At 46.0% G+C, this 23,685-nt stretch overlaps 1 protein-coding gene and 1 non-coding gene across 5 annotated transcripts; both read left to right on the top strand.

Annotated features, from left to right (window-relative positions):
* Positions 1-794: 794 nt before the first annotated feature.
* Dpep2 (dipeptidase 2) lies at positions 795-21,876 on the top strand. Of its 4 annotated transcripts, none has more exons than XM_006531081.4 (12): positions 795-939; positions 10,353-10,638; positions 15,911-16,225; positions 16,803-16,929; positions 17,223-17,352; positions 17,438-17,579; positions 17,800-17,869; positions 17,966-18,142; positions 18,653-18,737; positions 20,565-20,640; positions 21,292-21,427; positions 21,540-21,876. In XM_006531081.4, the coding sequence occupies exons 1-12, from the start codon at positions 873-875 to the stop codon at positions 21,762-21,764; spliced, it is 1,836 nt and encodes a 611-aa protein (XP_006531144.1). In that variant the 5' UTR covers positions 795-872; the 3' UTR covers positions 21,765-21,876. The 4 variants fall into 4 exon arrangements, with proteins under 4 accessions (XP_006531144.1, NP_795887.2, NP_001288133.1 ...); NM_176913.4 differs by lacking the exon at positions 795-939 and adding an exon at positions 20,327-20,378 and having other exon boundaries at positions 10,398-10,638; positions 17,223-17,371; positions 17,448-17,579; positions 20,584-20,640; NM_001301204.1 differs by lacking the exons at positions 795-939; positions 10,353-10,638 and adding an exon at positions 15,048-15,173.
* LOC115485637 lies at positions 18,190-18,320 on the top strand. Its single transcript, XR_003947672.1, has one exon. It is a non-coding gene; the product is annotated as a small nucleolar RNA SNORA75 (small nucleolar RNA).
* Positions 21,877-23,685: the final 1,809 nt, after the last annotated feature.

Genomic DNA, 23,685 nt, shown 5'->3' with positions numbered 1-23,685 from the left:
ACTTTGTAGACCAGGCTGGCCTCGAACTCAGAAATCTGCCTGCCTCTGCCTCCTGAGTGCTGGGATTAAAGGTGTGCGCCTCCATGCCCGGCTTGGTTTTTAGATTTTTATTTTATGTTTATGGATGTTTTGCCTGCATATATGTTTGCGCACCCTAATCATGCAGTTCCCTCAAAAGTCAGAAGGTGGCCCTGGATCCTCTTGGAACTGGGGTTACAGGCTGTTGTTAGTCTTCATGTCAATGCTGGGAAATGAACCAAGGTCTTATAGACAAGCAGTCAGTGCTCTTGTCTGCTGAGCCATTTCTCCAGCCCCAGATTTTTATTTTTGCTAACTGGTATATCTTTTACACTTGTTCAGATTTGACTTTTTTTTTTCTCCTTTTGAGACAGAGTCTAATGTTGCCTTGGCTAGTCTCAAACTCAAGAGATGGGATCAAAGATACACACCACCATATCCACCCTCTCTGGCTCTCTAATCCAACCAAATGTCTGCCTTTCTATTATTTAGGGGCAAGGAAGTCAATTTTGCTATGTAAGGTTAAACTTCACTCTGACCAACATCAGAGTTTGTGTTTCTGTACCCTCCAGAGGCAGCTGGGGTCGTGCTCACCCAGCCGTGCTCAAGTAGGCTACTTAATAGGCTAGGTGGAAGAGCCCTGACAGGATTCCTTGCTGCCTCTGCCCTGCTCCCCTTAAAACATCAAGGCTTAGAAGTTTATCCCTCAAGTCACAGGTTCCATATGTGACCTCAGTAAGTAGTGATGACATCACACCCCTTAGTTTCCATGGTAATATAACTACAGCAACTTGGACTATTTAGGAAAGCATTCCTATTGTCTCTATACGGCAGACAAGTCTGCCTGTCTGAGAATGACTGATCGCATATTTTATATTAATTCTAACCTGTCCTCTGTCCCCTGTGAAGCCTGTTATTCAAGTAAGTCTATACCAGGCATCTATCTGCACAAGGAACTTTGAGGTACATGTAACTTCACTGGGGACTGTATATTCCTCTTAGGTTTGTCTGTAACCCCTCAGAATTTCTCTAGTCATGATTAGAAGAAATGGTATACCACTGACCCAGAGTCCAACTATTCATGCTCTGTATTGAGGACAAATAACATGCCATCTATTTTAAAAGCTCCTAATCTATCAACTTAGCTTTCCTTTTGGGCTATAAAATAATTCTACCCACCCTCCTTTTTGTCTCACTAGGTAGCTCTAGATATCCTGAAACTCACAACGTAGACCAGGCTGGCCTTGAACTCAGAAATCAGCCTACTTCTGCCTCCTGAGTGCTGAGATAAAAGGTGTGTACCACCATGCCTGGTACCTTCAAATCCTTTATTCTTTTTTGTTTTTCCTTGAGACAATTGCAGTATGTAGCTCACCTGGCCTACAACCCTTCAGGTAGATAAGTCATGGCCTCAACTTGTAGCAATCCTCCTACCTTCACCTTCTAGAGGCTTCAAGTAGAGGTGCTCACTAGAATTTTTGAAGATTTACTGTTTAGGAGCTGTCAATATTGTGGCTCAGAGGTTAAGAAGTGCAAGGACCACTCCCTTTCTAAATTTTACTTATTTATTTAAAAATATATATTTACTTTTTATTTTTTATTTTTGGTTTTTTGAGACAGGGTTTCTCTGTGTAGCCCTGGCTGTCCTGAAACTCACTCTGTAGACCAGGCTGGCCTCGAACTCAGAAATCTGCCTGCCTATGTCTCCCAAGTGCTGGGATTAAAGGCGTGTGCCACCACTGTCAAGGCTATTTATTCATTCTTATCTCATATATCCTGACCACAGTTTCCCCTTATTCATCTCCTCCCATCTCCTCACCCCACCCCCACCATCTCTCCTCTCCCACAGATTCACTACTCCTTTCCCTTCAGAAAAGAGCAGGCCTCCTAGGGATATCAACTAAACACGGCATAACAAGTTACAATAAGACTAGGCGCACACCCTCGTCTAGTAATCAAGGCTGGATGAGGCAACCCAGTAGGAGGGGAAAATTCCCAAAAGCAGGCACGAGAATAAAAGACAGCTCTTTCTTGCTCCCACTCTTAGGAGTTTCGCAAGAACAACCAAGCCACACAACCATAACATATATTCAGAGAACCTCCGTCAGACCCATGCAAACTTCCTGATTGTCACTTCAGTCTCCATGAGTCTCTATGAGCCCTGGTTAGTTAGTTCTGTGGGACATTTTCTTATGATGTCCTTGACCCCTCTGACTCTTACAATCCAGGACCCCTCTTCTGAACTCTGTCTAATGTTTGGCTGTGGGTCTCTGTATCTACTTATCTGCTGCTATTGGTTGCTACATGAAAGCCTCTGAGATGACAGTGTTGCTGGACTACTGTCTACAAGTGTAGCAGAATATTATTAGGAATCACTTAATTGATTTTTTTTTGGCCCCTTGTGTTTGGTTCTACCCTAGGTCTCTGGGCTATCCAGGCTTTTGAAGCCATGTCAAGCATGGGCTCTCTCTTGTGATGTGGGTCTCAAGTAGAATCAGTCATTGGTTGGCCACTCACTCATGTTCTGCCCCACCCTTAGCCCAGCACATCTTGCAGGCAGGATATATTGTAGGTTGAAGGTTTTGTGACTTGGGTGGCGCCCCAGTCCTTCCACTGGAGGCCTTGCCTGGTTACAGAAGATGGACAGTTCAGGTTCTGTATCTACTATTACTAGGAGTCTTCACCAGAGTTTCTATTGTACTAGGTTTCTACCTTGTCCCGTTATGCCCACCCTTAATTCCAGTTGACTCTCCCTATACTCTCTCCCTCCATCCCTTCCCTGACCTGATCTTTCCTGTTCCCATCCCCACCCATCCCATCCCCAGTCTACCACTGCAATCTATTTCACTCCTCCCCTCCCCAGGAGATCCACGTGTCCCCACTAAGCCCTTCGTGTAACTTAGACTCCCTAGGTCTGTAATAATTATCCTTTACTGTACAGCTAATATCCATTTAGGAGTACATACCATGTTTGTCTTTCTGTGTCTGGGTTATCTCACTCAGGATTATTTTTTTCTAGTTCCATCCATTTGCCTAAAACTTCATGGTGTCATTTTTTAAGCATCTGAGTAATCACATATTGTGTATTAAACTCTGTTTATCCATTCTTTGGTTGACAGACATCTGAGTCATTCCAGTTTCTGGCTATTATGAATAAAGCTGCTATGAACACAGTTGAGCAGGTGTTCTTTTGGTAGAATGGAGCCTCCTTTGGGATATGCTCATGAGTAGGACAGCTGGGTCTTGAGGTAAACTGATTCCCAGTTTTCATAAAACTGTCATATTAATTTCCAAAGTGGCTATACAAGCTTGCATTTTCATCAGTGGTGGAGGAGTGTTCCCCTTGTTCCTTCCACCTCTCCAACATGACCAAGTTTTTTATCTTTTTTTTTTTTAAAGTTTTTGATCTTAGCCATTCTGACCAGTATAAGATGGATTTCCAAAGTCCTTTTAATTTGCACTTCCCTGATGGCTAAGGATGTTGAACTTTTTTTTTTTTTTTTTTTGGTTTTTCGAGACAGGGTTTCTCTGAATAGCCCTGGCTGTCCTGGAACTCACTCTGTAGACCAGGCTGGCCTCGAACTCAGAAATCTGCCTGCCTCTGCCTCCCAAGTGCTGGGATTAAAGGTGTGCACCTACACACCCCTCGATGTTGAACATTTTTAAAAAGCGTTTCTCTGCTTCTTGAGACTCCTCTGTTGAGAATTCTTTGTTTAGATCTGTACCCCGTTTTTTTAATTGGAATTTTTTTTCTGTTGATGTCTAGTTTCTTGAGTTCTTTATGTATTTTGGGATAATGGCCGTTTGTCAGTTATGCTATTGATGAAAATATTTTCCCATTCTATGTTGTCTGTAGGCTTCTGTGTTGTCCTATTGGCAGTGTCCTTTGCATTACAGAAGCTTTTCAGTTTCATGAAGTCCCATTTATTGTCAACCTTAGTGTTTGAGCTATCAGTGTTCTGTTCAGGAAGTTGTCTCCTGTGACAATAAGTTCAAGGCTATGTCCCCCTTTTAGTTTCTGATTTTCTTAATTTGGATATTCTCTCTGTCTTGTAGTTGGTTTGGATAAGTGTTTGTCAATCTTGTTGATTTTCTCAAAGAACCAACTCTTTATTTCACTGATTCTTTGTATTGTTCTCCTTGTTTCTAATTGATTGATTTCAGCCCGAGTTTGGTTATTTCCCACCTTCCACTACTCTTGGGTGTTTGCTTCTTTTTGTTCTAGAGCTTTCAGGTGTACTGTTATGTTGCTGGTATGAGATATCTCTAATTTCTTTATGAAGGCACTTAGTGGTATGAACTTTCCTCTTAGCACCACTTTCATTGTGTCCCATAAATTTGGGTATGTTGTGCATTCGTTTTCATTTAATTCTAAGAAGTCTTTAATTTCTTTATTTCTGCCTTGACCCAGTAGTCATTCAATAGAGAGTTGTTCAGTTTCCATGAGTTTGTAGGCTTTCTGTTGTTTCTGTGGTTGAAATCCAGCTTTAGTCTGTGCTAGTTGGATAGATATAGCAGGGCTTTGGGCCTACCAGTGGCATAAAAAATGACACAGAAGCTTTTTCATAGATCTTTTAGCTAGGACAGTCTTCCAGCCAGCTATCTAGCTTAAAACCTGACTAATCCTGGCACTACCTCCTACCATGTGGCTAGCTCTACCTCTCTGCTCTGTTCTGGTCCATCTGGTCATCTCTGTGTCCACACTGGCAAATCTCTCCTGTCTCATTTCTTCTCCCAGCATGTTCCCCCGCCCCCCTCAAGTTCTGCACTCCGCTTCCCACCCAGCTATTGGCCATCCGTTCTTTAATACAGCCAGTCAGATATAATTCTAGATTGCCTCTGGGCTAGTGAGGAAAGACGAATGTTTACAATATAGAAAAGCTGGTCATGGGACATAAAGATAGCAATACCAAGATCCTGCCAGCATTTCTCTCTCTTCAGGTACAGAATAAACAATTGAATATACAGAGACAAACCTTCACACAATGTGAAGAAGAGGATACCCCAGGAGATAGGATGCAGGGGGTTATTTCAATTTTCCTGTATCTGTTGAGATGCTCTCTGTTTTGCCACTGAGCATGTGGTTAATTTTGGAGAAAGTGCCATGAGGTACTGAGAAGAAGTTATATTATCTTGTGATCGGGTAAAATGTTCTGTAGATATCTGTTGGGTCCATTTAGTTCATAAGGTCTGTTAGCTCCAATAGTTCTCTGTTTAGTTTTTGTCTGGATGAGCTGTTCATTGGTGAGAGTGGGGTATTCAAGTCTCCTACTACCAGTGAGTAAGGTTAAGAATTGAAGCATTGGAGGCCAGAGTGAGTGAGGCTGGGAAGGGAGGAATAATTGAAGAATCAGCAGGGCATGGTGACACATGCCACTAATCCCAGCACTCTGGAGTCAGAGGCAGGCAAATCTCTGTGAGTTCAAGGCCAGCCTGGTCTACAGAGCGAGTTCCAGAACAGCCAGGGCTACACAAAAATGCCCTGTCTCTAAATTAATAAATAAATAAGTACGAAAAGTTGAGCAGTGATGGCACACACCTTTAATCCCAGCACTCAGGAGGCAGGGACAGGTGAATCTATGAGCTTGAGACCAGCCTTGTCTACAGAGCAAATTCCAGGACAGCCAAGACTACACATATCGAAACCCTGCCTCAACACAACATCAAAAAACAGCAACGTCATCTTGGTGTAATTTTTTAATGAATATGAAGTGTCCTTTGCCATCTCTTTTGACAAATTTTTGTTTGAAGCCTATTTTGTTAGGTATTAGAATAGTTACACCAGCTTTCTTTTTTAATCTATTTGCTTGGAAAATCTTTTCCAACCCTTCACTCTGATGTAATGTCTGTCTTCGATGTTGAGTTGTTTCTTGAATGTGACAGAGGGATTACTCTTGTTTTCCTATCCAATCTGCATCTTTTTACTGGAGAATTGGGTCATTTATAGATATTAATAACCAATGATTGTTAGTTCCTGTTATTTTGGTGGTGGTGATAGTGTGTGTGTTTGTGTACACACTTCCCTTCCTTTGGTTTTCTTGAGGTAATAAATATTTCCTGTGTTTTCATGGGTGTAGTTAACTCCCTTGTGTTAGAGTTTTCCTTTTAGTACCTTCTGTAGGGCTGGATTTGTGGATAGATGTTATTTAAATTTGACTTTGTCATGAAATATATTGTATTTTCCATCTATAGTGACTAAAAGCTTTGCTGGGTAGAATAGTCTAGACTGGTATCTGTGGTCTCTTAGAGTCTACGGGACATCCATCCAGGCCTTTCTGGCATTCAGAGTCTTGTTGAAAAGTCAGGTGTAATTCTAGTACGTCTGCCTATATATGTGATTTTGCCTTTGCAGCTTTTAATATTCTTTCTTTGTTTATGTTTAGTGCTTTGATTATTATGTGGTGGGGGGACTTTCTTTTCTTGCTCATTTATTTGATGTTCTGTAAGCTTTTTGTACCTTTATAGGCATGTCCTTTTTTTTTTTTTTTTTTTTTTTTTTTTTTTTTAAAGATTTTATTTATTTATTATATGTAAGTACACTGTAGTTGTCTTCAGACACACCAGAAGAGGGAGTCAGATCTCGTTACGGATGGTTGTGAGCCACCATGTGGTTGCTGGGATTTGAACTCCTGACCTTCAGAAGAGCAGTCGGGTGCTCTTACCCACTGAGCCATCTCACCAGCCCGGCATGTCCTTTTTTAGCTTAGGGAAATTTTTCATTTATCATTTTTGTTATAACTATTTTGTGACTTTGAGCTGGGATTTTTCTCCTTCTATTCCTATTATTTTAGGGTTGATCTTTCCATGCTGTTCCAGATTTCCTGGATGTTTTGTGTCAGGGATTTTTTTTTTTTTTTTTAGATTTAACATTTCCTTTGTGCCTGATTCTATTGTATCTTCATTGCCTGGGATCTGCTCTGACATTCTGTTTGTGATGCTTGCGTCTGCAGTTCCTGTTCACGAACCTAGATTTTCCATCTCCAGGATTCCCTCAGTTTATGGTTTTGTTTGTTTGTTTGTTTTGGGGCTGTTTTGTTGTTCGAGACAGGGTTTCTCTGTATAGCCCTGGCTATCTTGGAACTCACTTTGTAGACCAGGCTGGCCTCGAACTCAGAAACCCGCCTGACTCTGCCTCCCAAATGCTGGGATTAAAGGTGTGTGCCACCACGCCTGGCTTAGTTTGTGTTTTCTTTATTGCGTCTGTTTCCATTTTCAGGTATTGAACAGTTTTATTTCTTTCCTTCAACTGTTAGCTTTTTCTTGGTTTTCTTTAAGATTTATTCATCTCCTCCAATTGTTTGTTTCTGTTTTCCTGGATTTCTTTAAGGGATTTATTCATGTCCTCTTTAAAGACCTCAATCACCTTCATAAAGTTTGTTTTAAGTTGATTTTCTTGTGCTTCAACTGTGCTGGAACATTCAGAGTTTGCTGCAGTAGGATAACTGGGCTCTGGTGGTGGCATATTGCCCTGACTGTTGTTGATTCTGCTCTTACACTGGTGTATTACACTGGGTTTGGCGTGATTATAGATCTAGGTGCCAAATTCTGAGTTTGTCCTTGTTAGTTGTGTGTTTTGTTCCTTGTTTTCTGTATCCTCTTTGGTCTTATGATCTTTGTGGCCTGGATTCCTGGCAGCTAGCATGACCTTTGGTCCAGTAGGGAATTTCTGTTTGAATTGGAGGCTGGACTTCTGGTGGCTAGTGTAGCCTTTGGTCCATCAGGGTGTCTCTGCCCAAACTGGAGGTTGGGGTGGGACGGGACATAATGATGAGAAGGGAAGTAGGGATTGAGATACTGGGGAAAGGGCATTGAGAGAGTGGAGGTGATCCATGGGTGGACCACCTATTTGCAATTGTAACATAGTCTTTTTTTTTTTTTTTTGGCTTTTTGAGACAGGGTTTCTCTGTATAGCCCTGTATGGCTGTTCTGGAACTCACTTTGTAGACTAGGCTGGCCTCGAACTCAGAAATCTGCCTGCCTCTGCCTCCTGAGTACTGGGATTAAAGGTGTGAGCCACCATGCCTAGTGGGAAGTCTCTGCCTGAGTTTGGGGCTGGAGTTCCTCTAACTGGTGTGGCCTGCAAACTGTTCTTTTGAGTGGAGTGGCCTGCATCTGAGTGAGCAGCTGGCATCCACTGGAGTGGGGGTGGGGCATGGAAGTGGGGGCAGGAAGGGGTGGCGGTGGGTTGGGTCTTTGGGATGGGGGAGGGTACCAAGGGCAGGTAGACATCTTGCCTGATCTTCTGACTAGCCTGGCCTACACCTGATCAGCAGATATTCACTTCAGGTGGAGGCAGGGGTACAGCAACAGGGGAGGTGGGGCAGTGTGGCAGGAAGAAGTGGCAGCAGATGGTTATCTGGAAACAGAGCAGAGGGCATAGGAAGAAAAGCAGGCAGACAGAAACCCTACCTGTTCTCCTGACTGGCACGGCCTGCACCTCATCAGCACCACTCTTACAGAGGACCCAAATTTAGTTCTCAACATCCAGGGTGCACAGTTCAAAACTGCATGTAACGCCAGTTCCAGAGACGGTGATGCCTCTGGCCTCTTCATTCATTGTACTCAGGTACACACACACACTTAAAAATGAAATAAAATAAATCTATTTAAAATAATTATTACCTGAGCTATAAAGATGGTTCAAAAGTTAAAAGCTGGGTCTGGCGAGATGGCTCAGCGGTTAAGAGCACTGACTGCTCTTCTAAAGGTCCTGAGTTCAAATCCCAGCAACCACATGGTGGCTCACAACCATCTGTAATGGGGTCTGATGACCTCTTCTGGTGTGTCAGAAAAAAAGCAATGGTGAATACATTAAAAAAAAATAAATAAAGATTAGTTAATTGGACAGTGGTTTGGTGCATGCCTTTAATCCCAGCACTGGGTAGGCAGACACAGACAGATCTCTAAGTTGGAGGCCAGCCTGGTCTACAAGAGTTCCAGGACAGCCAGGGCTACACTTTTAACCAAGTGTGCTTGCTTGCTTGCTTGCTTGTCAAACGATAAATGAGCGCCATGGAGCAGAGCTATTAAAGGCTTCTGATAAAACCTCACATTCAGATCCAGGTACCTTTACCATGCCGTCCTAGAAAACACACATATTGGCCATCATCAAACACAGGCCTGTCTAAGCTGGTGGGTACCAGAGGAAAGAAGGGTGTCACACACATGGGAGGAATAGAAGAGCTGCAACTGCTTCTGAGATGGGTTGTGGGAGATAAGGAAAGGGTGTCCCAGAAGTTGGGTCAATATGAAGAGTGTCTTTGAGAGTAAACTTGGCCCCTGGAATTTGGCTCTGGACCTCTTGTCTGCTCTTAGCATTTGGCATTAGAGCAGGACAGTGGATCAAGCCTATAGACCCCACTACTCGGGAGACTTAGCAGGAAGACAGCTTGAGCCCAAGAGTTGCAGGCTAGTCATGACAACACAGACAGCCTCAGGAAGCAGGTGGGGGATGCTGCAAAGATGGCGTGATGGTTAAGAATGCTTGTTGTACATTGGAGGACCTGAGTTTGGATCACAGGTAACAATCTGGGGATGGTCTCATGAATACCTGCAATGCAAGGTGTGTGGGCTGTAAAAAAGGAGAATGAGTGGGCCTTGCTGATTCCTAACCTGGCAGGTGGGAACAAGTCCCAGGTTCAAGGAAATACTCTGCCTCAATGACATAGAGAAAAAACACTGGACACAAACACTGGACACGCTCCTGTGAGCCTGACACACACACACACACACACACACACACAGAGAGAGAGAGACAGAGACAGAGAGAGACAGAGAGGGAGAGAGATAGAACAAGGCCACTTGCAGCTATGGCCTTTACTTCATTAGGACAATGTCGCAATAAATAAATAAATAATAAATTACTAAAGTATTCAAGATCTAGCTAAAATCAGGCTAGAGGCAAGAGTATGGTTGAAGCCAGTCCTAAGAGTATCTGCCAACAAGGGTGGGGCCAGTTCTTAACAAATTTATCTCACACCGATTTTCCAAACCTACTCGTTACAGCTCAGGAGCAGCAGACCTTTAAAACCCTTCTCATTTGTGGGAGGAAAAAATGAGGGGTCTCTACTGCAGCTAGCTCGAGGTTCTGCCATTCTTACGGACATGGGCCACACATGCTGACCTCCCACGACTCCCACTGGCTCCTCACAAGCCAAGTGCCTTTACACAGGCAACCCTTCAAGGGGACCCAGAGCAGTGACAGGGCAAGGCTGTGTCTGGCATGCCAAGCAGAGAGGTGGGCCCTAGTCAGAAACAGGAAGGGATGAGAGGAAGGGCTCTGTAGCACAGGGGAGAAAGCAGAAGTGACTGATCCGTTCTGGTTTTCCCTGCAGCGCCCATGCCTCCCACAGCTCCTTCTTCCCCCGGATACTACCACGTCCTCTACAAAGGGCATGCACAAGCCCAGATGGCCTGGCATGGAGAGACATACTGCCTGATTGGAGGCTACCGTGTCTACGGAGATGCGCCGCTTCCCACACCTGCAAAGGCTGAGCAAGAGGAGAAGCCAGTGCCCAGGCGGGCTCCCAAGAGACAGCGAGTTCAGGAAGAATCGGATCAAGATCTAGGCTGTCCCGGTGCAAAAGTTCCTCGCCTGAAATTGAAGCATGGTGGCAAAGGGTAGCCCCACATTAGATGCTGCCTGAGCATCCTGGAAGAGAAGAAAGGCTGCTAGCTGCCTCAGGAGGTTGAGCCCTCTTCAGCAATGCCCTCTACTGAACACCAATGTAGGCAGAACCACAGCTGTTCTGCCTGCATGCTCTGCAGTCAAGAGCCCACCTGAATGCCAACTAGCCGTGAGCAAGAAGTCTCAGAGTAGAGTTGCTCTGCACAGCACCTGTCCTCTTGGTCCTCTAGAGGCGTCTTGGGAAGCAGAAAGGGGCGGTCTGCTCTGAGTTGAGCTGAGTTGAGGAGACAAGTGCAGAGAGAAGATACAGAGGGACCAAACCGGAGCTGTCTCTCTGAGTATGCTCTGCTCTGAATCATGCCAGCAGCCACCAGCACAAGCCAGGAGTGGCTGGACTTCCTAAACCTGGAAGAAATGAGCAGTAGTTAATAAAGGAGATTCCTGCCTAGTATCTTAGGAGACAGAATCAAGAGCCCCGGGGCGACGCGCTAGCTGGAGCTGGAACACTGTGGACCAAGTCCAGCAAACCCATCTCCAACCCCATACCCAAGGCCTCCATGTTCCTTTAACTTCAGCTCATTCTGGCACTGGGGACCTGGGGGGAGGTCCCTTCTGCCCAACAGAATGAGTTTATGTAACAATCTTTGACTTGAGCCAAAGATCAAGTCAAGCCTTCCTGTTCCCCTAAAGTAAATTCCTTTACAGAGAAACTCTGAAGTTTCTAGAGTCGTGTTCCTATAGGGAATCCTTGAGCGCACCTTGGAATCCTACTGTTGAGAATGAGAGATTTAAACACCCATACCAGCTTAACAAAAGCTTTTAAGGTGAAGGCCTGGAGATACAGTTTTAAGAGCTTCTTATAGTCCAGGCATAGTGGCACATACTTTTAATTTCAGTACTTGAGAGGCAGAAGCAGATAGGTCTCTGTGAGCTCCAGGATAGCCAGGGATATATAGTTAAACTCGGTCTCAAAACAAAAACCCCCTTCCTGTAACTGACCACATTGGTTCATGCCTATAGGTAGCCCTAGCTAGTCAGGTTGCTGACAAAGGAGGATTGTTTAAGCTACAAGTTAAGGACAGGATGGTTAATACAAAACTTACACACTTCCAAATAAACAAGTAAATAAAAGCTTTCCCAATAAGCCAGTTTATAGGAGAAACAAGGAACTGAGGAACACATCAGACACCATAGAACATCACCAGTAAACTCAAAACCATGGAAAATGCCAAGGACCAAACTAATAATTTTTTTTCAACAAGTCAATTGCAAAGAATCAATTCTTTTCAGAGCTGCAAACTAAACCAGGACCGTGTTCATCATCATACATCATTTTCATATTGAAATCCAAATAGTTATAGAAAGGGGGCGGTTGTGAGGATCTGAACATGACAGTTTAGGACAATCTGGTATAGTGGCACACACCTGTAATCTCAGCACTTGGGAGACTGAGGCAAGATAAATGAAATGGGTTTGAGAGTTGCCTGTGCTGTAGAGTAACTTCTATGCCAGCCTGAGCTGCAGAGTGAGACTCTGTCTCAAAAAAGAAAAAAAAATTTTTTTTTAGGAAGGTCAGGTAAAGGCACCTGCCACCAAGCCTGAGTTTAATCCCCAGCTCACACGTGGTAGAGAAGAGAACTAATGCCCACAAGGTGTCCTCTGACCTCCATGTTCTTCCCATAGCACATGTATAGCCACATGTGCATACACATATACAGACACACACATACAAGAAATAACACCAGAAAATGGACTATGAGCTTTTAAAGATGCCTTTATAGTGATTTGCTTTTAAAAGCCCTGACTTTCTAAGAAAAAAATTTACATATAAATGGAATGTGTGTCTATGAGTTCTTTACCTTTTTTATTTCCTCTTATCCCTGTAGCTATTGCTCAAGCTTTGCACACTCTAGGTAAGCCCTCTACTACTGAACTAGATCCCAGCCTTGTGATTTGCTTCAAAATAGGGCCAGGGCTGGAGAGATGACTCAGAGGTCAGTAGCACTTGTTGCTCTTCAATAAGACCAGAATTAGGCTGGGCAGTGATGGCACACACCTTTAATCCCAGCACTTGGGAGGCAGAGGCAGGCGGATTTCTGAGTTTGAGGCCAGCCTGGTCTACAGAGTGAATTCCAGGACAACCAGGGCTACACAGAGAAACCAAAAAAAAAAAAAAAAAAAGAAAGAAAGAAAAAAAAGAAAAGAAAAGAAAAAAGAAAAGAAGACCAGTGTTAGATTCTCAGCACCCACATGGTGACTCACAACCATCTATAACTCCAGTCTCTGGGGATCCGATTCCCTCTGCTGACCTCTGAGAGCACCAGGCATTCATGTGGTAGACACAAGCATGCAACTAAAACTCATACACATAAAATAATTAAAAAATTAGCCAGGTGTGGTGGCGCACGCCTTTAATCCCAGCACTCAGGAGGCAGAGGCAGGTGGATTTCTGAGTTTGAGGCCGGCCTGGTCTACAGAGTGAGTTCCAGAACAGCCAGGGCTATACAGAAAAACCCTGTCTCAAAAAAATAAAATAAAATTAAAAATTAAAAAAAAAACCATAAGAAACAAAATGCTCAGCAGCTCAGCAGGTGAAGGTGCTTGCTGCCAGCTTTGGCATTCTGAGCTTGGTCTCTGAGACATGCATGATGAGAGCAGAGACCCAAGCCCTTCCAGTTCTCTGACCTCCACACCTGTAGACACACAAAGAAATAAGTAAATAGATGTTGTAATCTGTTGCAGTGGCGGGAGAATTAGCTCTATTGGTAAGGACGTATGAGCGTGTGGGCCTGAGTGTGGATCCCTGGTACACAGGCAAAGAGTCAGGCACAGCAGCCTCTCACCCTGAACTGGGGAGGGGGGGAGGGGGGGGAGAGGGTGGAATCTCTGGGCTTGCTGGCCAGTCAGGGTCGCTGAAGTGATGAGCTTCAGGTTCAGTGAAACCCTGCCTCAAAAAAGATAGGGAACAATGAAGAAGATACTTTTAAGTCATCACCTCTCTCTCTCCCTTCCTCTCTTCAAGATTTTATTCTATTTATGTGTATAGATATTTTGTCTGGGAATCAAACCCGGGTGCTCTGGAGGAGCAGCCAGTGTCTTCAGCACTAAGCTCTCTCTCTCTCTCTCTCCAAGCCGTATTCTTTATACCCTTCAACTTCCTGGGGCTTATTAAGAACAGAACAAGCGGGGTGCTCGGCCCGCACCTCACTCTCTTATTCCTTTGTCCTCTTACCTCTCCTCTCACTTTTCTCTTTCTCTTTCTCTTCTTTCCTCTCTTCTCTCTCTCTTTCTCTCTCTCTCTTTTCTTCCTTTCTACCTTCTCTCTTTCTCCTGCATTTCTATAATAAAGCTCTAAAACCAAAAAAAAAAAAAAAAAAAAAAAAAAAAAAAAAAAAAACAAAACAAGTGTGATATTTACCCTCAAACCCACAATGGTGACAGGGAGACCGGAAAACCTGAGAGTTTCTCTTCCCCTTTGTCAACTTGGCCCGCACGAAAGTGGCAGTGGGGGAGGGGAGGGAAAGGAGCCAGGTCTGAAGCCAGCAAAGAACACCTTGGTGTGAAGCACAGCCCCAAAGGAATACGCGGTCTAGAGTGGGCCTACCAATGAAACCTACTTACTAGCTATAGCAGGCAAGGACTTACTTACTAGCTATAGCAGGCAAGGACTTACTTACTAGCTATAGCAGGCAAGGACTTGGCTACTTTTAGCATAGCACTACTACAGGCAGCGCACACTAATGTACAGTCCCGAAAACACAAATACATCGTCCTGGGTAGTCCAAATTTTCTGCCTCCTTATCGAAGAGTTTGCTCATTTCCTTCTTAAATTCAAAATATATTTATTCATTTGAGACAGGGCTCGCTCTGTAACTCTATCTGGCCTACTCATTATGTAGACCAGGCTAGCCTTGAACTCACAGAGATACACTTGCTTATGTCTTTCAAGTTCTGGGACAAATGTTATCATGTCCAGACTCCATTTCCTTTTTGAAAGAGGGTTTCTTGACATCTCCAAGTCCCCATGCCTCCTGAGGAAGGTTGCAAAAACTGGATCCTCTCCAGTGGGGGCCAGGGGTCAGAACAGAAAAGGTTTTTTTAATGGAGTATAAGCATAGACCCTGAAACTGCCTTAAGGGATGGGACTTCTACAAAAACATACATGGCCAGTGTGTGTGTGTGTGTGTGTGTGTGTGTGTGTGTTTGTGTGTAGTATGGGGGGGGGGAAATGTGTACATGTATGGTATGTGTTTGTGTGTGTGTTATATGTGTGGTGTCTGTGTTATATGTGTGTGTGTGGTGTCTGTGTTCTGTGTGTGCATGCATGAAGCCAGGGCTGATCCTGGAGAAAGCAGAGAGGGTAAGGGCTCAGGCTGGAAACAGGGTGGGGCTTGTAAGGACAGGAACTAAGTCCTTGAGGTTTCTGGGAGAGCTCTGGCCTCAAGAGCCTCAGACACCAGGCGTGGAGCCGCTGGACACAAGTAGCAGGTCTGAGGGCTTATCCATCTGCCCTGGCTTCCACACTGAGGTAGGAGGTCAGCCTGCAGCCCCAGGAGGAAGGTGCTGGGATGGGGGGCTCTGCTGCCCTGGAAGGTATTCCATGTCCTTCCATCTCTCTAGCTGACAGACTTTTGTTCCTGTGCTACTAAGTATTTCCCTGAAGCACTCAGGTGCTTACTCTCTTCTTACCTCACATGATCAATAGGAGAGTCCTGGGTGGGCACAGCATCTGCTGAGGAGGGAGACCAGTCCTCACCTTGAATAGGGCTGGGGCATGCAGGTGTGTGTTCCTAATAGTTCCCAGTTGCTGGCTGGAGTCTTCAGAGGATGGTAGATAAGGTGGAGAGGTCAGTGTGTCTCGGTACTTGTGTCCCTTGAAGAAGTCAGGGAAGGCTGCAGGTAGTCAGGGACAAGATGTGGTCTGCAAAGAGCTAGAGGCCCTTTCACTGTGAAAGAAACACCACGGGTCTACTTTCTTGGAGAACAGTCCCTAGTCGCAGCTAGGAATCACCTGGGTTGGTCCCTTGGGAACAGTAAACAGGGGGGACATTGGACAAAAGAAACCTAGACAGAAGCAGGCCACGGAAGTGCACTTCAAGACGGGGATAGTAGGTCTGTAGCTCCCCCTGGCGGATGTCATGCACCTCTTTCCCGTACAGCGGCTGTTTGGAATCTGGTGACCTCAAACCTCTTCTCACCAGACCTGGTCTGTGCGTGGCTTAAATTGAGGCTCAGGATTATATCACTGCCTTCTGTCCTTCTCAGGCTTTCGCGACCCTCATCCGTGCCGGCTTGCTCCGCCCTGAGCAAGATGTCGCTCACGGGCCTCAAGGGTCATTGGGTGCTTGGCCATGGGCTTTCAGTGTTCCTGTTGGTGCTGCTGCTGTTAGGGCCTTCACAGCCTCTAATATGGACCCAGACAAAACCAGGCTTCTCTGGTGCTTCCACTACATCAAGCATCCCCAGAGCACTCACCAAGCCCGACATTTCCAGCATTCCAACCACTCCTGGCAACCCCAATTTCCCAGACCTGCGAGATCGCGCAAGAGCTCTGATGCAGGAGTTCCCGCTTATAGATGGGTGTGTAAGGATGGCTTGGGGGCGGCCAGAATGAAACGGGGTTGAACATACACCTGGGGTGCAGAGGGTTCGGAGCCTGCTGTACTAATAAAGGTCCTCTCCTACTACCCACCCCTAGATGCTGTCTCCTATCAGCAGTGGGTGACCTCTTTCTATCACTTCTCTAGTGAGGAGTCCCAGCCCAGCCCAGGTTTTGGGGGATCTCAGTATGGTCTAGGTAACGATGGTAAGGATGGGAGAAGCTGTCAGAAATACGTTCTGCTAGACTTGGAAACCAAAGGGGCACAGTGTGTGTGTGTGTCCAGATTATTACAGAGCTCATTAGAAGTAGCCTAGACTGGGCTGGTGAGATGGCTCAGTGGGTAAGAGCACCTGACTGCTCTTCCGAAGGTCTGAAGTTCAAATCCCAGCAACCACATGGTGGCTCACACCCATCCGTAATGAAAAAGTAGCCTAGACTAGACTGTCCTGAAACTTTAAATGATCCTCTTGCCTTAGCCTTCTGACTGCTAGGATCACAGGCAGAAGTACTCAGCCAATTTTGTTTGACCTAACCTCTTTTTTGACTCTTCTACAGCCACAATGACATGCCTCTTGTCCTGAGACAATTTTACCAGAATGGACTACAAGATGCTAACCTGAGAAACTTCACCCATGGCCAGACCAGCCTGGATAGGCTTAAAGATGGCTTGGTGGGAGCCCAGGTACACACACACACACACACACACACACACACACACACACACACACACACAGAGAGAGAGCTGCTGAGGAAGGTTGAAGAAATTGGTGCCCCAGAAATGACAATTTAGTCAGATGGGAACTCAGTTACCATAGTGACAAAGAAATTAAAAAAAAAAAAAAAAAAAAAGCCCTAATATAAGCCTGTGGCTAGATGGGTCAGATTCATTACATGTGGCCTTTAAACCCACAAGTCTGTCCATTGTAAGGCCAAGGTAGCTCTCCTATACAAACCAACCCCTGGCTTTGCCTCCAGTTCTGGTCTGCTTACGTACCATGCCAGACGCAGGACCGGGATGCCCTGCGTCTCACTCTGGAGCAGATAGACCTCATTCGCAGAATATGTGCCTCTTATTCTGAGCTGGAACTTGTGACCTCAGTTAAAGTTAAGTGGATTTATTCAGGGTATTGGGGGAATGGATGAAGCTACTGTATAGCTCCTGAAAATAATCACCTGACCTACGCCTACAGCTCTGAACAGCACCCAGAAATTGGCTTGCCTCATTGGTGTGGAAGGTGGCCATTCACTAGACAACAGCCTCGCTGTGCTTCGAAGTTTCTACCTGCTGGGGGTGCGCTACCTGACGCTCACACACACCTGCAACACACCCTGGTAAGCACAGAGACCTCCAAAGCGGGAATCTGCCCTTGTGGACAAAGACCAAGGTTTGCCCTCGTAGATTCCCGAGACTCGCACACAGGGCTTTGATAAGAGCCAGACTGGGATTCCTCCTTTTGCCAACCTGGGTCTGTGAACCAGCTCTGTGGGATTGCAGGGGTAGTGTTTGGAGGGGTGTGACCATCAGTTAGTTTGCCCCATGCTTGTCCTTCAGGGCAGAGACCTCATCCAAGGGTGTCCACGCATTCTACAGCAGTGTCACTGGACTGACCAGCTTTGGTGAGGTAAGAACTCCGCACAAACACACACCCCCTTTCCTGAAAGGTAAATGTGTGCATACGTGTAGCCCCGACACCCTCCTCCTTAACCTGTCCCTGCAGAAGGTGGTGGCAGAAATGAATCGCTTAGGTATGATGGTTGATCTGTCCCACGTCTCGGATGCTGCAGCCAGGCGGGCCTTGGAAGTATCCCAAGCCCCTGTGATTTTCTCCCACTCCGCTGCCAGGGCTGTGTGCCCAAATGCTCGGAATCTTCCTGATGACCTCCTGCAGCTTCTGGTGAGAGATTTCCTAGCCCTGGAACCTAACTTAAGACCTGAACCCCCATCTTCTCATTGAACCCCTTTCTGTCAACCAGTGATAGATTATGGATTCGCACGAGAAGAAGAGAATTCACAGAACTGGCACTTATCTTCTGTTTTTGCAGAAGTATATTTGGCTGTTGTGTGAGGCATTCTGAAGAAAAAAAAAAAAAAGAAAAAGAAAGACTTGAATCCCCGTCCCTTCATCCCCTTAACCCTCAGAGCGAGCATTCTCTGCCCCACAAAACCATAAACCATGGCCTCTCAATTCTTGAACCTGGGGTAGGGAGATTGTTGAAGATGAAATTCTTACATCTCTCCAATCCAGGGCAAGACGTTACCTAAATCAAGGTCAAGCTTCCCTCATTGACACAAAGCCAGGGAGGGAAAATCTCCTTCAGGCTCCAAAGCTTTCTCACAAGGGTTATAGGTAGGCACATAATTGTGCTGGGATCCAAGCTGAGTGTCCCTTTGACCATTCCTGCAGAAGAAGAACGGTGGCATCGTGATGGTGACCTTCTCCGTAGGAGTGTTACCGTGCAACCCTTTAGCCAATGTATCCACTGTGGCAGGTGAGGCCCCTTCCCTGAAACCTACCTCTCTCTATATCCTTTTAATCCTTTTTTTTTTCTTTCTGGTTTTTCTTCCCCTCAAAGACTATTTTATTGGAATTTGAGAGAATAATAAACGAAGTTCCTCTTAGGCTTTCTGAATAGCACTGTTTGACCTGAAGCCATGGGGGTAACAGCACGGCCTTAACATTTTAGCCAAAAATGCCATCATGGGAGCTCAGGATGTGGTTCAGTTGGTAGAGTGCCTGCCTCCTAGGAAGGCCTGGCTTTGATCCCCACAGATGATAATACAGAATGAGTTCCAGGATAGCCAGGGTTATGCAGAGAAATCCTGTCCAAAAAAAAAAAAAAAAATTCCCAATCTGGACAGTACATGCATCACCTAATGCTACCCTGAAACAGAGTAGAATCCAAACTGACTTGTTACACCATCAGTTCTACAGCAGTGTCTCAACTATCTGTTGTGGATTACCAAAGCACTCAATCTACCCTGTCCCTGCTTTGATCCCCATCAACTGTACTCTTGTCTGAAGGACGCCCCGTCAGGTTTTCCAGGCTGGAATCTACTATGAATAAGGCTGGATATGACCTAAATCAGTGGCTTTTCAAATGCTTTCATTCCAACCTGAAGTCTAGTCTAGGGCTTGCTTGTGTTAGTTCAAGTGTCAGGTATATGGAGTACCAGCTACAAGAAGGAGAATCTAACACTGGGCTTGGTGACACATGACTTTAATCTCAGCACTCAGGAGACAGAGTCAGGCAGATCTCTGAGTTTGAGGCCAGCCTGGTCTACAAAACCACTCTAGGACAGCCAAGGCCTTTTACACAGATGAACCCTATCTTGAATTAAAAAGGAGGGTGATGCCAGGCAGTGGTGGTGCATGCCTTTAATCCCAGCACTTGGGAGGCAGAAGCAGGTGGATTTCTGAGTTCGAGGCCAGCCTGGTCTACAGAGTGAGTTCCAGGACAGCCACGGCTATACAGAAAAACCCTATCTTGAAAAACCAAATAAATAAATAAATTTAAAAAGGGAGGGTGATCTGTTTGGATCATGGAAGCCATCTTCCACTAATTCACCAAAATGAGAAACATAAAAGGAAGGGGAGGGGCACCCTCTGTAATTTTTCCAGGTCTTATGTTTGTTTGGTTTTTATTAATTTATTTTTATGTGAGTGGGTGTTTTTGTTGTATGTATGTCTGTGTACCCCACACATGTCTGATGACCCCTTCTGGAGGCTAGAATTGGTCATCAGATCCCCTGGAACTAGAAATATAGATGACCATGTGGGTGCTGAAAGTTGAACCCAGCTCAGACAATGTTTTTAACCTCTGCGCCATCTCTCCAGCTCTCTCTAGACCTTTTAAGGAATATAGATTTATTCATTTGGAGATACACACACACACACACACACACAAATGCATGACAAGAATGATATTGTACACATCAAGGAGAGGGGCAGTGTTCAAACAGGAACACCTAAAACTGTCTATAGTTTCACCGAGCGTCCAGATGGCATTGCTGTAAAGAAGCAAGTTTCTTGCCAAGAAAATGTTCAGATTGAGGGGGAGGGGGAGGGGGAACGCCAAAGAGAAAGGTCAGCAGAAGCACCAGTTTACTCCACCCAGAGACACACACTTCGTGTGAGCCAGTCAGGAAGGAGCCCCAGCTGCTGCAGCCCACTCCCTGAGAATTCATGGCTTAATGTATGAGAAGAAATAAAGTTGACTCGACTGTGAACAAAGGAGGAGTGGGACCAGCCAAGTCTACTCTACTTCCGGGACCACGTTTTCCCTAAAAGCCCCAAAGTGCTGACTGTGTCTCCCCAGATCACTTTGACCACATCAGGTCAGTCATCGGATCCGAGTTCATCGGAATTGGCGGAGATTATGATGGTACCAAACAGTGAGTATTTACCTCTCTGCAGCTTGTCTGAAGCTGCTCTCACCACATCAGGGTCCTCATAGCCTTTAGGCTTTGCCCACTTGACCTCTCTCCATCCCCAGGGTTTCTTTCCTGTGCTCTCCTGTATGTCTCCAGTTCAAGGCCCCCACTAAGGCTACTCTGAGAAAGCTCGTAGCAAGTAACACCCATACCCAGGCCCAACAGGTCCATTCCCTCTGAGCTGTCAGCAAAGTCGGGGATGGGGTGACGACTATCTTCTCTGCAAGCTCTTTTTTATCACGTTTTTTTTCCTTGTTTATTTGTTTCTGGTTTTATTTTTCAAGACAAGATTTCTTGGGCGGGCAGTGGTGGCGCACGCTTTTAATCCCAGCATTTGGGAGGCAGAGGGAGGCAGATTTCTGAGTTTTGGAGACCAGCCTGGTCTACAGAGCGAGTTCCCGGACAGCCAGGACTACACAGAGAAACCCTGTCTCGAAAAACAAACAAACAAAAAAAGGCAAGGTTTCTCTGTGTAGCCCTGGCTGTCTTGTAGACAGGACAGAGATCCGCTTGCTTCTGCCTCCCAAGTGCTGGGGTGAAAGGCGTATACCACCACCACCTGGCTGAGTTAGGATACCAGGTCTGAGATTCGCCTGCTGGTGCTTACAACAGGTTCCCTCAGGGCCTGGAGGATGTGTCTACATACCCAGTGCTCATAGAGGAGTTGCTGAGACGAGGCTGGAATGAACAGGAACTCCAAGGCATCCTTCGAGGAAACCTGCTTCGGGTCTTCCGACAAGTGGAGCAGGTATGCCGAGATGGGGGTAATAGAGAGGTGTAAGTGCCTGAACGGGTGCTCACATACCTAATGAGCTATGGGAGACCTGGGAGAGCCGCTGACCACCAACTGTCATCTCCAGGTCCGAGACAAAAGCAAATGGCAAAGTCCCCTGGAAGACATGATCCCAGAGGAGCAGCTGGACAGTGCTTGCCACTCAGCCCTGCGACCTCAGAAACAGCATCCAGAAAAGAACCAACCGGAGACTCCAGAATATCATATACTCAAGTTCTCACACTCGAAATCCTCTCCCCACATTGTCCCAAGCCTCGCCATTGTTGCGACCTTATTAGGCCTTATTGTGTGACTTTTAGAGGATACCCACCCAGTCCTCTCAGATATCATTCTGGTGCCCTGGAAGTCCCTCCACTTGTGAAGGGGCAAATATTTCCTAGAAGTAAATGCTTTGGACATAGAAACAGATGTGAGTGTCCTTCTCTGAAGTAGAGTAGGTTAACACAGGCTTCCTGCACTGGTGGTTTGTGGAACTAGGCATTTCGGCCACCATTTGCTCAAGGAAGCTGGCAGTGGCCTGTCTAACCCAGACGGTTGGACTCAGCACAAGATGAATCCAATGGGTGGGTCTGGCTTTGGGAAAGTGAATTTTGGGGATTTTCTTAGTATTTTATCTCAATCCACAAACTGAACCACTGACTCCCACTCTTATGATCCCTCAAAGAATTCCTTCGATCCCTAAGAAGGGAATGTGACTGGATGGTGAATAACTTTCATTCTTGTTTGGACAAAGGCCAGACTGCCAGGACATATAATAGTCATGGGCCTCCAATGGTTGGACTCCCTTACATGTGGTATTCGCCAGACCCCAGGAAGTTCCTCTCTACCAGGTACTAACTACTTAGGCATCCATTCTATCCTGCTCCTGGGCCCTGAGCAGACATCAATAACAACTGCAATAATTACAGGTAATATTAAGAGCTAATACTGGGCTGTTGATGTAGCTCAGCTGGTAGAGAGGGCTTGCCCAGCATGCAGGAAGCCCTGGATTTGATCCCCTGCCCCCAACACTACATACAACCAGTCTTGGAGAGTCCTGCGACTCCAGCACTTGTGAGGTAGAGTCAGGAAGAATGGGCATTTCAAGATATAACCAGCCTGTGGTACATGGGCTCATGACTCCCAAGAAAAAATGAAGAGTTGGGGATGAGGGGGGATAGCTTGCTCAGTCAGTGAAACCCTTGCCATACAGGCCTGAGGACCTGAGTTCAATCTTCCAAACTCAAAGTTTAAAAAGCCCAGGAGCTAGAGATGCTCAGTGGTTAGGAACACTGGTTGCACCAGGCTCTGCACTGGCAGAGCAGCCATGGTTCTGTCTACATTGGTGGTCAGTGGAGGGCATTGCTGAAGAGGGCTCAGCCTTCCAAGGCAGCTACCAGCTTGTCCTCTCTGTGGCTACCATTTGTCACCAAGCTTCAATTTCAGGCGAGGAATTTTTGCACCGGGACAGCCTAGATCTTGATCTGACTCTTCCTGAACTCGATGTCTCTTAGGAGCCCCGCTGGACGATGACTTCTCCTCTTGCTCAGCCTTTGCAGGTGTGGGAAGCGGCGCATCTCCGTAGACACGGTAGCCTCCAATCAGGCAGTATGTCTCTCCATGCCAGGCCATCTGGGCTTGCGCATGCCCTTTGTAGAGGACGTGGTAGTATTCGGGGGAAGAAGGAGCTGTGGGAGGCATGGGCGCTGCAGGGAAAACCAGAACGGATCAGTCACTTCTGCTTTCTCCTCTGTGCTACAGAGCCCTTCCTCTCATCCCTTCCTGTATCTGGCTGGGGCCCACCTCTCTGCTTGGCATGCCAAACACAGCCTTGCCCTGTCACTGCTCTGGGTCCCCTTGAAGGGCTGCCTGTGTAAAGGCACTTGGCTTCTGGGGAGCCAGTAGGAGTCATGGGAGGCCAGCATGTGTGGCCCATGTCCGTAAGAATGGCAGAACCTCGAGCTAGCTGCAGTAAAGACCCCTCATTTTCTCCTCCCACAAATGAGAAGGGTTTTTAAAGGTCTGCTGCTCCTGAGCTGTAATGAGTAGGTTTGGAAAATCGGTGTGAGATAAATTTGTTAAGAACTGGCCCCACCCTGGCTAGCAGCTCCTCTGAAAACCTGTTCATTCAAATCATCTGTTTCAACTACACTCAAGGGTAACCATATTAAAACTAGATCCTAAATGCTTTTTCTTATTCTTATTCTTTTTTTTTTCATTTTTTGAGACATTGT

Source organism: Mus musculus, chromosome 8, assembly GCF_000001635.26.
Source record: "Mus musculus strain C57BL/6J chromosome 8, GRCm38.p6 C57BL/6J".
NCBI classification, from domain to species: Eukaryota; Metazoa; Chordata; class Mammalia; order Rodentia; family Muridae; genus Mus; species Mus musculus.
The sequence above is the reverse complement of the archived record's forward strand: the minus strand, read 5'-3'. Positions and strand labels throughout refer to the sequence as shown.